The 16,279-nt window shown below is 38.3% G+C and overlaps 1 protein-coding gene across 1 annotated transcript in view; it reads right to left on the bottom strand.

Annotated features, from left to right (window-relative positions):
* Window positions 1-3,894: 3,894 nt before the first annotated feature.
* LOC114365985 (craniofacial development protein 2-like) overlaps window positions 3,895-16,279 on the bottom strand; it is an 82,887-nt gene continuing 70,502 nt past the window's right edge. The window contains exon 2 of the mRNA XM_028322746.1: window positions 3,895-3,993. Coding sequence (XP_028178547.1) covers window positions 3,895-3,993 — 99 coding nt within the window. The remainder of the gene's footprint in view (window positions 3,994-16,279) is intronic.

Below are 16,279 nucleotides of genomic sequence, written 5' to 3'. Positions count from 1 at the left end.
GTAATTAACTAGATGGAACTTAGTCATCCAACTCGTTTCCCTCACAATCTCAATAGGTACTGGGCCTTCAGGGGTCTTCCTAACACGATCATGTGAATACTCAATACACGTTTGTTAATTAGGGATCTTAAAACATAACGGTCACCATCATAGATTTCCACAATTTGAAACGAAGGTAGATGGGTTGACTCATTATAAAGTGGGTCAGACATGGCGGGAAAACTCGAAATATTAGTCTCTATTTGCAGTATAGACGTCTATTCCCACAGTCAATTAGAATTTAATACGAAATAATCAACGATCAGTTAGATTTTAACGGATGACTATTCGGAAACGCGGCAGGTGCGATACAGCGAGACACGTACCACACGTACGCTACTATCTACCTAGCGATCGCTTGATACATTATCAAAACACAATAGAGATTAAGGTCCATCAAAACTCAATAAACTACATCATCATAATAACTAAGGTCAGCAAAGCAGTAAACAATACTCTTCATCTCCATCCGATTGTTTCTTACACCATATCACAAACATGGGCTACCTCCATCCGGTACCCGAATACAACACATCATGGGCTACTTTTATCCAGTACCCAAATAAAACACAATCATGGGCTACCTCCCTCCGGTACCCGAATACAAACAATCCGGTGGACACACAGCGATCGTTTACACCTCCCCGCCAAACGCATGCCATTCACAGTCATGGCCGCACTGCTACGGGAAATCAAGCCCGATTTACGCTTACGACTACGAATGCACGGGAGATGCAAGCAATCTGAGTGACTTGCATACTACGATACTGAGAAAAAGAACTTTAAAATAATTGAGCTTTGATCGACTAATCCTTCAACTGGTTTAAGGTCCATCTCCATATGAATGTGGGATGGGGGAATGGGGATTCATTATCATCCATGAAAAAGCAATGTACCTCCATCAAGTACACTCATCTACCAAATACTTTATCTAGCATTTTTGTACTACATTAGACACGTCTACCTCAGGCGTTCTAATTTCATTGCAATCCAATGTTCATAATTACACTACCAATCGCTACCATAATCACTGCTATTAAAACATGAAAGTAAACTAACTCAATTCTAATTATTTTCTAAAATCGACACTTGATACATTATCAACTCTAATAACATAGAAGTAGCCAGGGCTATGTAACATGATCATTAACTTCAACACTTCAATAATCTTAGTCACTAATAAATTCGTAGGACACTCGAGTATCTCCATATGCCACAGTAATCACCATTACTGAAACTGTACCATTAAGTACCATCACAACACTGTGTGCATCACCCACGGACTACACACTACGGTCTACCAAGACCACGTCCTCTGCCACCGTGTGCATCACTCACCGACTACACACCACGATTTACGGCTCAAGAGCAAACTCGAGTTCCCATTACAGAAAAATAATCATCATCACCACAACTGTGATCAGCATGTACCTCGACTTCAACTTTAGACTGGTACATAACCCTATGGCATTCTTCTCAATTGATCATGAATAGTAGGTACGCAAGTGCAAAGTGGCAAGGCTGCTACTTTCCTAAGATGAAATCTTATTTTAAGCTCACCGCCCGTATTCTACTAAACGAGTACCTACAAGGTAAACCGACAAGGAATTCAGGAAGTCTATTTAAGCAATTCTAATAGTTTTAGTCTATTTACATCCGTCACGTACGTCCGTATCGATAATATTCACATCAGTGGTGAACCTACCACCTAGGAACCAAATAATTTACAATAACATCTTCATTCAATGTAAACTCAGCTGAGGTCACGCGTGATTGAGCACGTGACGTAATTTATTGCATGTTCTTAACGGCCCCCTTTTTTTGATACCATTTGTACCACTGAGCCAAACCAAAAATTATTTTGAATTAAGATTAAATTATCACTCGATTGGACGTAATACTAATTGGCAAACAACTACCTTCTACCAGATGGTAAAACATGAAAATTCATCAACTGAAAACTACCTTTGTCCTATAAAACGTACTTTAACGAAAATACTAGAGAAAAGCCAAAAAGTACAAGTGCCTTTTAGTCAAATTTAAAGAAATCATCATGAATAGTAGGTATGTAAGTGCCACAACTTTGAAAGCCATCCCTGTGACTCTCAAAATGAGTGAATGTTATCCCTGTAACAATCACTAGTAATCATCCCTGTGATTACAATTGCAATTATCCCTGTAACTGCACAATACCCAAGTCATCCCTGTGACTATAGGTTTCAAAATAAAGTAATCATCCCTGTGACTACTATTGCAATTATCCCTGTAACTGCACACTACACCCCAAGTCATCCCTGTGACTATAGGTTTCAAAATAATGTAATCATCCCTGTGACTACATTACTAATCGCAATCATCCCTGTGATCACGATATCGTCATAAGTCGAAAGTCTATGGTCCGTCATCAAGTCAAAATTATGTAATCATCCCTGTGATTACATCACACATCGCAATCATCCCTGTGATTACGAACATAGTGGTAGTCATCCCTGTGACTATCACTCAGTGGCCTCTACATCACTAATATCATTACTCAAATCATCGTTATTACTAATCAATCGGCACTCGACTGATGGGCATTCCTCCAATTCGATCGTTAATCATTACACAACATAAAATGTATTCTGTGCTGACTACTTGTGTTTGACCTATACCGGTCATTACAGTAACATTATTGAAACGTCTGCCACTCAATCTTGGCGACAATATTTAACCAACAACAACAAGTATTCAGCAAAAGAATCAAATGAAAAACAATATCGCTCACCCTTGTGATCCAAAGTACTCGCGGGCAACCTCGTTCCGCGCCGCGCCGGTCCAGTGTCCTCCACTTAACCGCCGCCGCCGTCCATTGCTGTGAGCTTGACCACCACCCCGCGCCAGTCCAATGCTGTGAGCTTGACCGCCGTCCTGCGCCGGTCCAACGCTGTGAGCTTGACCGCTGTCTCGCGCCGGTCCAACGCTGTGAACTTGACCGTCGCCCCGCGTCATCTATCCTGATTCTTCATTCTTCTGGCCAGTTATATTCCGGGCATACCCTCAGCTCGACTTTGACACCACTGTTCCGCCCTCAGCGCGGTACTAGCCCACCGGGTGAGACGACATTGGTCGAGGCCCAGTGAACGACCAGCGAGCGAGCGGTTCCTGGATGCCAAAGGAGCTTGCCGGTAGTAGGTATAGGTAGGTATGTTCTTATTTTGTTGGTCCAAAATAGCACGTCGCAAATGTTGGCCTCTTCATTAGCGTGTTGGTTCCAATATCGTTGAAAGTGATCTCAATTGCACGATTCGATCCCAATTCTGATGTCGGCTCGTCAGGGATTCGAACCTCAGATATTGTGGGCGAAATAGGGTATCGTGCAATGAGAATGAGACTTGTGTTCGAACACTTAATAATCGTCAAACAGAGTTCAAAATCAGCACTTAGTTCTTAGTAACTACTACAATCTAGACTTCGTCGAGCGATAAAATAGGCACTAGGTGAAACGTGGGACAGTTCCGTGACGATGTCTTCTCTTGTCGGCGTCCGGAGCGAAAGTGAGTTCGATCCGTCCCGCCGTGACCGTTACGACTCTGTCGAAGCGCGCCAAAGCGGTGTTGTGCCGATTCGCCGCTAGGTGGCGCACTTGCGTTTCACTTTAGTGTCCGTACTCATGACCGTCTGCGACATATATTTGATTTGATTTGTAGGATATCGTGGCATATGAGGGATTGGTCACTCAGATGCCAAACCAATGGCATTAAAAATATAGAAAGCTTTAGGATGCAGCTCAGTTCATATTGTCATGTGTCCTACACAACGATGATACTCGTAAACTGAACAAAAACAAATGCATCCAGCCGATTTCGACTTTGCCTAATTTCCTAATCTGCCTGCGTCACGTATAATCAGTTCTGTGTACGCATGTGCCAGTGCAACACTCAGCTGTTGTGCCGCGGCCTCGGGGTCGCTGACCTGCGCAAAGGTAATGAGCTAGAAAGGACTCATGGATGCTAGTTTTCTGCCTACTTGGTAAACCTTAAGACCTACTGGACAATCCACTATGGGAGAGCTAAAATATAAATTGTTCAGATATCACGTATTCTTTTAAATACTTTAGTTTCGGCATTTGAATAGGATGAACTGCATAACATTTTGTAGTACTTACCTATGAATAGCACAAAATATAATATGCAAACTGATTGATAACTTTAATAAAAAGTTTTTGCTTCACTTTTCAGTCTAAAATACTGAAACAATTTAAGTTTCAGGATCTACTTGTATCGGTAACCTACATCTTTCAATAAAAAACATTAGGGCTGGGTTGCACCATCTTACTTTACCTTTAACAAACGTTAAAAATCTGTCAAACTCCATACAAAAAGCACCGGTTAACGTTATTATTACCGTTAAAGTTAGGTGGTGACAGCATAGAAAAATGCATTCTGAAAAGTTCAACCAAGTGTCCCCTCTGTTTAGCATAATCTTCATGCCCTAGCAACAAACAAGGCGGGTAGCGCGGTAGTTGCGTTGCGCAAGCCGCCGGTTCGATTCCAGTCGGGGCATTAAAATAAACAACTTATTGTTGTTTACGGCCACAACAGCCTCACTGAAGATAACGCCAGTTACAATACTGCTATTGATTGGCCTGTGTTACGGTAACTTTATAATATTGAAATTAAATGTGAAGGAGAAGAAGGTGATTATGAATATATTGAATTTGGATGCTGTTGTTAAATAATTACAATAAAGGCATTTCATTATTTCAAGAATATTACAAGGCGAAATCTTTTTAAACGATATTTACAGTTTTATATTTCACGCACATTAATAAATATAATTAACTGAATGTATGTGTATTCATAACACAAGTTTAATGTTAATTAATATTTATATGTAACTTTTTATTTCATACACATTCATCTCATTTAATTTTATGAATCTTTTTATGTGTGTACAGTTTGTTTAATTGTATATTTTTATGTGATATCTCATCTTGAAGACTGAGAAGGTGCTACTCAAAAGGTTTCAATAAAACACACTAACAAATTAACTAGCGGCCGCCCGCGACTTCGTACGCGTGGATCCCGTTTAACCCCCTTCCCGCTGTTCTGTTGAAAATTTTCCCGAATTTTCTTTGCTATAAACCTCACGGAGCCCGAGACCTTTCCAAAGAATGCAAAACCGTGGAAATCGGTTAGTGCGTTCTGGAGTTATAGCGTCAGGGAGGAAAACCCGACTTATTTTTATATAGTAGATAAGAAGTTAGGGAATCTTGCAGGATTAAACAACATATTAAGCGATTCGCTATTATTTATCAAAGGCCGTAATAAGTAAATAAGCCTACCTACCTATTAAAAAAATATTCATTTATTAATTAAATATAAAGCCATCGATGATTTATTTTCGTCGAATTTTCCACTTCACTCGAATCGTAGTTTGTATTTTGAGAGAATGGAACTTATATTATCTTTGTTGGCTTTAGCCGTGCAACAAACCTGAGAATACTTCAAAAGTAGAGTCAATAAAAGAACTCTGAAACAAAACTTTGAAATTACCGTAACCCAAAAATAGAAGAACAATAAAAATGTGTAACGCGTAGCTTAACTCCATTTTAATCCAATAAAAAGCAGTTCATAAAAAACGTTATCCCTACTTTATTCGTAAAGGAAAACAATAAAAATTCATAAAGGATCCCTCGATTATCCCAGTTCTGAAGTTTTTAGAGATCAGTGGGTTTAAGGGATAACCCGAAGTCGTTAGAAAAACAGTATAATGTGAAAATAAATTAATCGTTGCACCAACACCACCACCATTGTGTAAATAAACCCATGTAGGTATCACATAATAAGATAATGTGGAACAGAAAGACATAGATACATACTTGGATGTTATTTTTGTCAAAAAAAAAGAAGATAATAAGTACATCTACTCAGATCAGAGTCAGAGAGTCAGATTAGTTTTTTAATGCATATTTTTCTTGTACACCCGGTATAATGTCTTAGGTACAAATCAGATTATGGATAAATTGGCTTGGTACTGTAATATAAAGTCATTAGAAAGGCTCGTTGAAAAGATATATTTATTTCCTTATTAGAGGCCGAGGCTTGATAGCTCGTAGGACGGAAACATAATTTACTATCAGATTGAGACAACCACTGCAATACAAATGTATTAGGAATGTTAAATAAATTACCACTAAATAAAATGGTTATAACATTTTAAAGGGGAAAGGGAAATTGTATAAGAGACCAAACCCATTGACTTATAATTCATTAAATATTCAATCGTCAGACGTTGTATAATATTCATTAATTAATGCCTGCAATAAAGGATTATGAATACTAAATTAAACATTTGTATGGAACATCAGTCGATAACAGCGATAACAAGCATTTTCTATAAAGATTATGTTTTTCCGGTTGTTGCATGATTTTTTTGTCTTCTCATTTGTTTTGTAGCAAATTAGCAAAAACAATTAGAATTAATATAGCATTAACCGTCTGTGATGTCTCAATAAATCTGTTTCAGACAATACACCCGTACCCAAAAGTCCTAATTCCTAACCAAACTTGTTTGTGTTACGGAACCCATATCGCCCCGATTGAACTCATCCCTGCCCGCCACACCGCCCCGTTATAGGGTCATTAAAACGATCCGATAAGCAATAATAACGATATTTATCGGATGCCAACGATAAAAACAACTAGCTGACACCCTTCATGGAATAACAATACCACAACATAGTTTCATACAGAAGGCATTGTGCAATTCGAAAAAACGCTAATAAATTCCACGCCTCCATGGTCATAGGACCATAAACTCAGAACATAGAGGGCAGTAAGGCACGTACCTACTGTTTAATCCTGTTCCTAGAAATATCTACCTACATGATCGTTCGTTCGTCCGTTTCAGCCGAATGACGTCCACTGCTGTACAAATGCCTCCCCAAAGGATTCCAACAAAGACTAGTCCTGCGCTGCCCGCATCCAAGCACCACCCGCGACCTTCACTAGATCGTCAATCCACCTAGTGGGAGGCCTGCCCACACTACGTCTTCCGGCTCGTGGTCGCCACTCGAGAACTTTTCTGCCCCAGCGGCCATCAGCTCTACGAGCTATGTGCCCCGCCCACTGCCACTTGATTTTAGCGATTCTGCGGGCTATGTCAGTCACTTTGGTTCTCCTCCTACATAACAGTAGTGTTACGATACCTATAGTTGTGTTATTTCTTTCAATCCGAGATCATGATCGCGATCTTATACACAGATTTAAGCGAATGCGATGCAATTTTATCGAATTGAATTCCTGGTTGATGCCATTTTCAGTTTAAGTGGGAGGTATTTACCTACAAATGTAATAGTTCACTCACTATCTAAAATTTTCGAAGTAAACCTGCTGTTGTCAGCTACACTGTGGTGACAATCGAAGCTTCGTTACCGCCTCCATGCGCCGATCGTTATTTACAATTTAAGCCTGTCTACTGTCTATGGACTCGTTAAAATTGTTTTTCGGTGTTTAACGATGTTTGCTAGATATGGGTCTCTGATTACGTTATTTTAGTTAGATTGATGCGCAATACAAATTAAAGCATAAATCATCAATGGTATTTAAACCAGGTAATCATGCTCGTATAACTTACCATTATTCTGTATAAGTTTCTGAATCATTACGACAGATCAGTTGGATCTCGCTCAATTCAAAGATCTTGGGTTCTATTCTTTGATGAAACCTTTCTAAATGGATTTTGAGGACTGGTTGAACTATGTTAGACTAAAGAAAACTTGTTTTATAACACATAATGGTAAGTTGTAGTTGGTAGAACTCATACTTCTACTCAAGAGTCTATATTGCTCTTTGCGAGAATCAAAGCTACATTATCATAGGCGTTGTTGATTGGAGCGCGAATAACGAGGCTTGATTGACCCATTTAATTGTTAGTGATATCACTTTTATTATACTATACTAACTTCGTAGTTACCTCCCGACCTTTTTAGATACCAGCTTTACGATCCATTTTATTGCTAAAAGAAATCCAGCTTACTTGACTTCATTACCCAAAAGCGCGCAATAAATGAAATCCGACAGTAATGTGTCAATCGGGTCGGCGTCGTCACGGAACCGGCGCGCACGCCACCGCGCACGTAAGCTGACGACTCGGTCACTTTACGACATAGCAAACTTTAGTTGATTGATAATACTGGGGAGGTAAACAGAAAAAGCATAGAGTGATGTATGAGACAGTTGATTGACAAAGAAAAAGCGAAAATAGTGCATGGAAGCCTATGTGAACGTCTTGAAATTACTTTACACTACTGTACTACAGCTTCAGGGCGACACGCGACATAGTAGGCCCCAGTACAGTTATGTAGTGAAAAACTTATGTGCCATTTTGCAGAACAGAATTACTAAGCTTACAGAAAGTGTTTTATACGAGTAAACATTATTTTAGTCACGTATTGCTCTAGCTCTCGGGGTGATTATTTTTTTCATCATTATCAGGTCATTAAGTCTTTACTGCACGATAACCTCTCCAGTAACCAGATGTAAATGGACGATTTGACATTCACTCCCCAAGCTGGCCTTTGCTGCAAACTAGTTAGGCTTGAGTGCTTGACAGAATTGCTCTATCTGTGCTTTTTCATTTCCTAATCATCCCCAAATGCACTCTCTCATTCAAAAAACTAAATGACAGACAACTTCGACCTCTATTAACAGGCAATAAGAACCCATGAAGATTTCTGATGGTCTTAAAATAAATTTGTGGGGGTAAACGCTGCCCCCACTAGGGAAATGAGGATAGTTTGGATGAGGCATAAAAAGGAGGTAAGGACCCCATAAAAAGGTGAAAGTTAAGGGCGGGGTGATAAGTGCGATTTGGTTAGCTAGGCGTTCTAAAGTGGAGATCGGTTAGATAAGATTGTTTACTACGTTTTGGTTAACAATAGGATAAAAATAACTAAATGCATTTGTGTAGATAATTAATGATTGCTTGGTTGATGCTGATGCTTTTTAATCGACACCATAATGCATTGTTCAATTTTTTAACGATGCAATACACAATTTATTAGATTTTGGGCAATTAGATATTTACGCTTTCTTGTCTTTTGGAAGCGATATTTCAAGGCAGCCCAGGGGAAAACAGTTGCTAAAAAAAACTAAATACGTTGCTATATACTATTCTTTGGATTAAAAACCTATGCAATAACAACTTATTTTACCTAATCTGAGGTGGAGTTGGACCAGTCCCGTGACTCTACCTAATCTAGAGACATTAATTCGTATTCCAATCTAGGCTAAGATAATTGTAATGGACTTTTAACGAGCCAATCTGGTTCTATTTTAACAATGTTTTCATATTAACGCAGATAATGAAATAATAACGCGTTGTTTATGAGGCCAATATAATGTTGATAAAATAATGCACAAACGGAAAATGATACGTGTAATTAGTAATGTAGATCTGCTTTTGTTATTGTTAATCTATACTTAATACTTAATAATAATATAATAATATATAATAATAATATTATAAAGCTGAAGAGTTTGTTTGTTTGTTTGTTTGGTTGAACGCGCTAATCTCAGGAACTACTGGACCGATTTGAAAAATTCTTTTTGTGTTGGATAGCCCGTTAGTTCCTGAAGGCTTTAGGCTATATATCATCACGCTAAGACCAATAGGAGCGGAGCACCAATGAAGAATGTTTCAAATCAGTGATTTTTTTCCTTTTGAGAGCTGACGCTGCGTAAACGGTTAAAGTTTCGCAAAAATCATGTATGACAGAATTGTTCCCCTTTAAAAGTTCTAAAAAAAAGTCCGCGATAGCATATGTCTATCTTTTAAGGTTGGCTCATAGTAACCCTTTTTATGCAAAAAGAAATCTGTTTTAAATTAATGCATTATTTGCGCAGGTTTTTTCATAAACATGATATTAATCCTTATCCAAATAAATAAGTTATTCATCACAAGTATTTAATTTTAAACATACTTGGCCTTTACACCATTCGATTTCAATAAATATCTTAGAAGATATCGCAGTTTTAAAATATCATCGCAGCAAAATAATGATCAAGTACTGCGCGCGCCACTGATGGATCAATGCACAGCCTAAACCGCTGATCGTAGAGACCTGAAACTTGGACGGTGTATTCTTTGTAAGACGTAAGCATCTGATAAGAAAGGATTTTCCAAAATTCTACCCCTAAGGAGGTAAAAAGGGGGGGCAAAGTTTGTATGGGATAACGAGATTCCTTCGTTCAATCTACTTCAAATTTCGCATAAGCATTCTATAACAGAATTAATGGAAGATGTGTTTCGTATTTTAGTGAAATGCACCCCCTAACTATGTTAAAAAGGGGTAGAAAGTTATTTTAGTGGTGATTTGCTTCAAAGTTGATATTAATTACTCATTAGTGCATTTTTTTTACAATCATGTCATGTTAAAGACTATCATACTCTAGGGGCCTCCACTTAACCTCGGAGTTGGTGCCCGCTGCGTGCGGCTCGCCTAACAATGCATAGTAATGCATGACGGTCAAGCCGCGGGCACCTGCTTGCGCTGTATACATAAACTCATTTTCGCGCGAGAGTTTTGGCGGAGGCCCTTGAGGTAGTGGGAGTAGTCTTGAGGAAAAGCTCCTTCTCCCACGGCCAGTGGCATGCTAGAAGCTTGGTGATTCTAGCACCTGTAGGAAAATAAAAAAAAAGTTTACCAATAATACTGCGGTAGGTGTAGTTTTCGATTTCGTTGTAAAAAGATAATACCACCGATCAAAGGCCGAGCTGCATATTCATAAAATATAAGAAAATTTTATTTTTATGTTTATTAATTTAACCTTTAAGATTTTTATATTTTATAAGTATTCAAACATTTAGATAATAACGTTAAAAACATTTAAAAATCGAATGAGAACGTTTTCGACTTCTCCGCGGACGAAGTCGCGGGCAAAAGCTATTTGTAAAATAATTAGACTAAATTATTAAAAGTGCCTACCCAAAGTCATTATTCCACGCGGACGAAGTCGCGGGCACAGCTAGTAACTGAATAAAATATATTTACGAGTATGTGCGATTAAAAGAAAAGTACCTAATTAAAGACAAATACTTATGTAGGTACCTATTTTCCGAAATGGATCTGAGTTGAGTGGTAGCTACTTAAGTTTAAATTAATTATCTACACGGATAAAATCATTTTTTTTATCCACAACGAGGAAGCTCTTGGCCTGTATCTCACCTGATGGTAAGTGATGATCAGGCCGAAGGTGGAACGAGCTTCACCCGGAATCCTCAACCATGGAGGAACTAGCTATCTTACCTCAAACTGCCGGAACACAACGATGCTGTTGCGGAACATTGTTGTTATGGCGACAGACTTAGGTAAGATGGTGGTAGTAGAAGTACATCTGAGCAGCATTTACCTATGATATATTATCTTAATATGATGGTAACATCTCTGTTGTCAGATTTTCTTTACAAGATGGTGTCTATTTAGTTAAGGAATAAAACAGTCGCTCTACCTGGATCTAGATTTAACTATGATAGAGTAAGGTCCAGTTGTTTCCGCGTATATTTATACGACTCTCACCCGCGGTTTGACTCGTTGCCAGATATTGCAGTTCAGTATCATTGCAATGGAAGTGTGTACAGTGGGCTCTCTGTGCCTCTAAAATAGTAGAATTTGTAGTTCTGGAGTGGAGGCCACAAGGTGGACCGACGACCTGATAAAGGTAGCAGGAAGGCGCTGGATGCAGGCCGCTATCAACCGTGCGATGTGGAAGTAATTGGGGGAGGCCCATGTTCAGCAGTGGACGTCCTGTGGCTGAAATGATGATGTAGTTCTGGCAGGGTAGAATGCGACCACCTCGTTGTCGTAACTGGCGACTAATACGCGAATAACAGGAAGGGAGAAATACTCGTACATCAGGCGTACAACATCCCTCTGGCCAACGTTGGGAGTTTAGGCCAAATCATTTGCCTGTGGTAAATGAGAGGGTCGTGCTTCTCCTACAGTGAAGAAGAACCTGATGATGACGATGATTTTTCTTTTTCTTTGTCCTTGATTTTTTGGCTAAAGCTCATTTAAATAAGGAGTTCGTTGGACGTTCTAGCACATTCTTTTTTCCCTAAGGGTTCGGCCAAACCAACGCGATCACACCGCGATCAGCGCGCGTGCAGCGATGGCGACCAGACCTAAATGCATTGATCGCCATCGCTGCACGCCGGTTGATCGCGTTGGTTTGGCCGAACCTTAAGCAGTGATGTAATTTTGATGTTAGTAATAGAGTCGGGCTACTACATCTATCTGTGTTATAGCTTCAATCCGAATGTGTGTTAACTGCCGAATCTACATAAAACATCCATGCCTATTTCGGGGTTTTGGGTTAAATTTTAAATTGTTTCTGTTATTTATGATTATTGTGCGATTGGCACACGGCTGTTAGTCGAGCGAAATATAATATTTAAATATATTCACGAGTTTGTGTTAGCCCTCTCAGGGCTGCATTATTCTCAAATAAGATGTATTCTTTAATATATATTATTACTTAGCACATTCGTGTATTCAAATGATTTAGGGCAAGTACACACGGCCATGACAAAAGAATCTTAGTCAAAGAGCCAATATTGGCGTTACTCAAGAGATTACAGCGGCTTGCGCACGAATCGTGAGCTCAAATAAGGGTCATTATGTACTTAAAGGTAAGGTTTATTTTAACTTTTCAAGGATTTAAGGTTGGCTAATATTTATTTGATACCAAAATCTTGGTTTAAGGTACCTCTTATGTGTTCATCTTTGAGTAATAAGCACTACTTGTATTTATCCATTCCGTTGCAACACTCGTACCTATAAAACTTTGATATCTTTAAGGTGGGCGTACACTCATAGAGCTAGCAAACAAAGCCTTTATTGGGCTCTTAATCCCCTCTTTTGTATGGTGGCAAATCAAATTAAACACTGTCTAAATGTAATAGATGCGATTTTGCAACCAAACTTATATGCTGACGACTATACTATTCGCTCATTTCATTATGAGTGTTGATACCTATTGGTACGAGTAGGTACTTACAGACTGTGGGTACTAATATTTCAAGCTATACTTATTTGGCCAAGTTTAAGTGGCAGAAAAAGGACTCGCATACTAATAAAATGAATTAGGATTGAAATTAAACCTACTAATTACTTAATTAACACCTACTGTAAAGAGATTACCAATAAGTAAATAAAAAGTGTAAATTTAGAAGGAATCCCAAACTTTTTACCATGTGCTTTATCATGATAATGATTAACTCATACTATATGTTCCAGTGTAGGTGTTAATTTACATTTATTAATGACTTAAAGAAATTAACTATCTAGTAAACATCAATGAATATTAATTTCACATTCTGGCGCCTAAAACAAATTAAAAATACAATCAAAGCTTGAATCAATTAGCATTTTAAACGACTACATAAATTGAAACATGTTAATACATCGCGAGTAAAGTGAACCCACAGCATTGACACCGCAGCGTCGCTTGCGCAACCAAATCATGGTCTAAAACACCATGGAGTTTAGTAAAAGCCATAAAATTGATGAAATCCGTCGATCTATGGGCATTAAATGACAGCCTGTAGAGCATTATTCCTTCTGCCCACACTTGAGTTCATACTTTATGGTTCAAAAAATAAATTTTAAATCTATGGCGCCTTGATTCTATTTTAGATTTTTGACCTTGTTTATTTATTAATAGGGTTCGGTTTGAAATGTGGAGATATTTATTTTATTTTGTGATCACTTTTGCATCTATAAAAGTTTATGGCTTAATAACGTTTGTTTTGATCTGTTATTATTTAACTTTAGAAATGTATTGTGTAAAATGATTAATGACTCTTGCAATTAGGCACTATTCTTATGGATTTTATTTAGGTAATGACTGAAGTATTTAGCTTACTTAACATTTAGCTTGTGCCATCGCCCCCATCTAGGTAAGACCCTCAAATTCGATCTAGGTACACAAATGTGTGTATTTGGGTCGAAGCCGCAAACTCTGGCATAATAATCCGGTACGTGATCCACTAGGCGCAGAGGGCATTTAAACATCCATAGCATTATGAAAATTAACAAGTCCCTATGAAAGTATGTTCCTGAGTTTTGGCATTCGAGTAAACAAGTGACGTAATGGATATTAAAATTGCTCAAGGTCGCGGAGCAGCGGGTTCGGTTCCAGCCAGAACGCCCTTTGCTGCGTCGTTATTTATTATATTATCTATCAGTGAACTCTGGTATGCAGAATGTAACAAATATTCAAATATTGGTAGCAAATATCATTATTTACTGTCACTTATTGCCATAAGTATTAAATTAAAAACATTACATGGGTTAAGAAAGAAAAGATATTAAGAAAATTGTTCTTTAAATAAATGCTTCAGAAACCAATTTAACTATAATTTGAAGAGTAAGTCAAAATGTGAATTTTATTAGACCAATTTATTTTTTTATTCAATTGATATACCAAAAAAGGTTTCGACATGAAAATTGTTGAAACAATCAAAAAAATTGCTCAGTTCAAAAGCCGAAGAAACTCCCCACTAACAAAAGAAAAAATAATAACCCTCTTTCTGGCGCATTGGGTAAAAACTTTTGCAGCTTTTTCTACGTAGTAAAAAAATTATAAAATACTACATAGTTAGCAAAATGATCCAGGGATTAATGAGTATGGGACCTGTGGCATAGAGCCGTCCCCATCAAAGTCTTATTTCTGTATCGAGTGGCGCGTGTAGCAACACTCGATGTTTACTGAGCCGTTACATCGCGCGCACAGCCCTAGCGATTTACGACTAGTGCTGTCACACTGTTGTGGGACAGAGATTAATTATTATTAACTGGAATTTTAGAGGAATTATAGAAAGAAAATATTTAATTTACAATAAACAGCATACCAGATCACTCATTTTTGTTGCTTGCATTTTTACACATACCTAATACTAAAAACTTCGAATGTAGAGTCTCCAACTTTCAGAGGAGTGGATATTTGACATATATTTTTGTCTTGTCCATGTTCATTTTGAGACCCATTTGTTGAGAGGCTCTTCTAAGGAAATCGAGCATCGACACCAGAAGATTATAGGTCTCAACACTCAATATTCAATATTTTATTGCATCCATTATGTACTTAAAATAAGAACATTATGGGCCCTGTAGGGCACGGCAATTAGGAGAGAGGAGGACCACCCTAGATCAACCGAAAAATGTGTCGGAAGTTAGAGCCTAATAATTTATCATTGAGATACTCACTTAAAGCATAATAGTGTTTGGAAATTAAAAGTTCTCTCTTACCTAAGCACTTGATCCACTTAATGGATAGGATTTTTGAAGATGAGAGGGAATAAAGGTAAAGGGAAGCATAAAAGATCCCTATGGGTTGACGTGCGCTGGCCGCTGCGCTCGCGTGTGGCCCCTACACAAGATAAGATAGTCGCGGGAGGTGCCTGGATGCGGGCGGCGCAGGACCGGCCGTTGTGTTGTGGAAATCCTTGGGGGAGGCCTTTGTCCAGCAGCCAGTGGACGTCATTTTGCTGAAACGAGACGGGATACTAAAACTTTATAAGTTAAAAATGACACTCAGAGTTGTTCCCATGTAGATCGTCCCGTTTTAAAGCAAACTACATCCCTATTCGCGGCCAATACCAAACACTTGTGAGCGCTATCAGCTCGTCATAATGGTAAGAGTAATGGACGCAGATTGTTTTTGCGTCCGCTGCCAGATGCTCATCTGTTCGATTGGTTACGAAATGGCAACCATAACCATTTTGCAGTGATTTGCTATTAAAATACAATTGCGGTTTTTGTTGTGTTTGATTTTATGTCGATCGATACCAGTAATTGTATAGAGTAGGTAGGTAGGTATTGGTTATTTCAGGCGTGGTCTGGGTAATGTGTGAAATACAGTTTGTCTGCCATTAACAATTCGTAGACTAGGCTGTTCCTACATATTTAGGATTAAAATGCTTCATTATCCTCAAATGTGCATTATGGCTGATATTATTATTTTCATTGTTTAAAGGTGTTACAGACATGGGTACTAATGGATGGATAAGATAAAACTCACGCCCTGCTTTTCTCTGAATTTCCCACATCATATTTTCCAAGCCTTACTTTTTCCAGTCAATACTCGTATGATCTATAAATAATATCTATTATATTATTATAACATCTATTTTAAGTGTTCTATTATAAATAACTATTACCTTGAGAAAAAACTTGGAATATTACTCGTACATT

This window comes from Ostrinia furnacalis, unplaced genomic scaffold (assembly GCF_004193835.3).
Source record: "Ostrinia furnacalis isolate ACB-3 unplaced genomic scaffold, ASM419383v2 OfSCF0465, whole genome shotgun sequence".
Taxonomy (NCBI): domain Eukaryota; kingdom Metazoa; phylum Arthropoda; class Insecta; order Lepidoptera; family Crambidae; genus Ostrinia; species Ostrinia furnacalis.
Note: the sequence above shows the minus strand (reverse complement) of the source record. Positions and strands in the feature narration are given on the sequence as shown.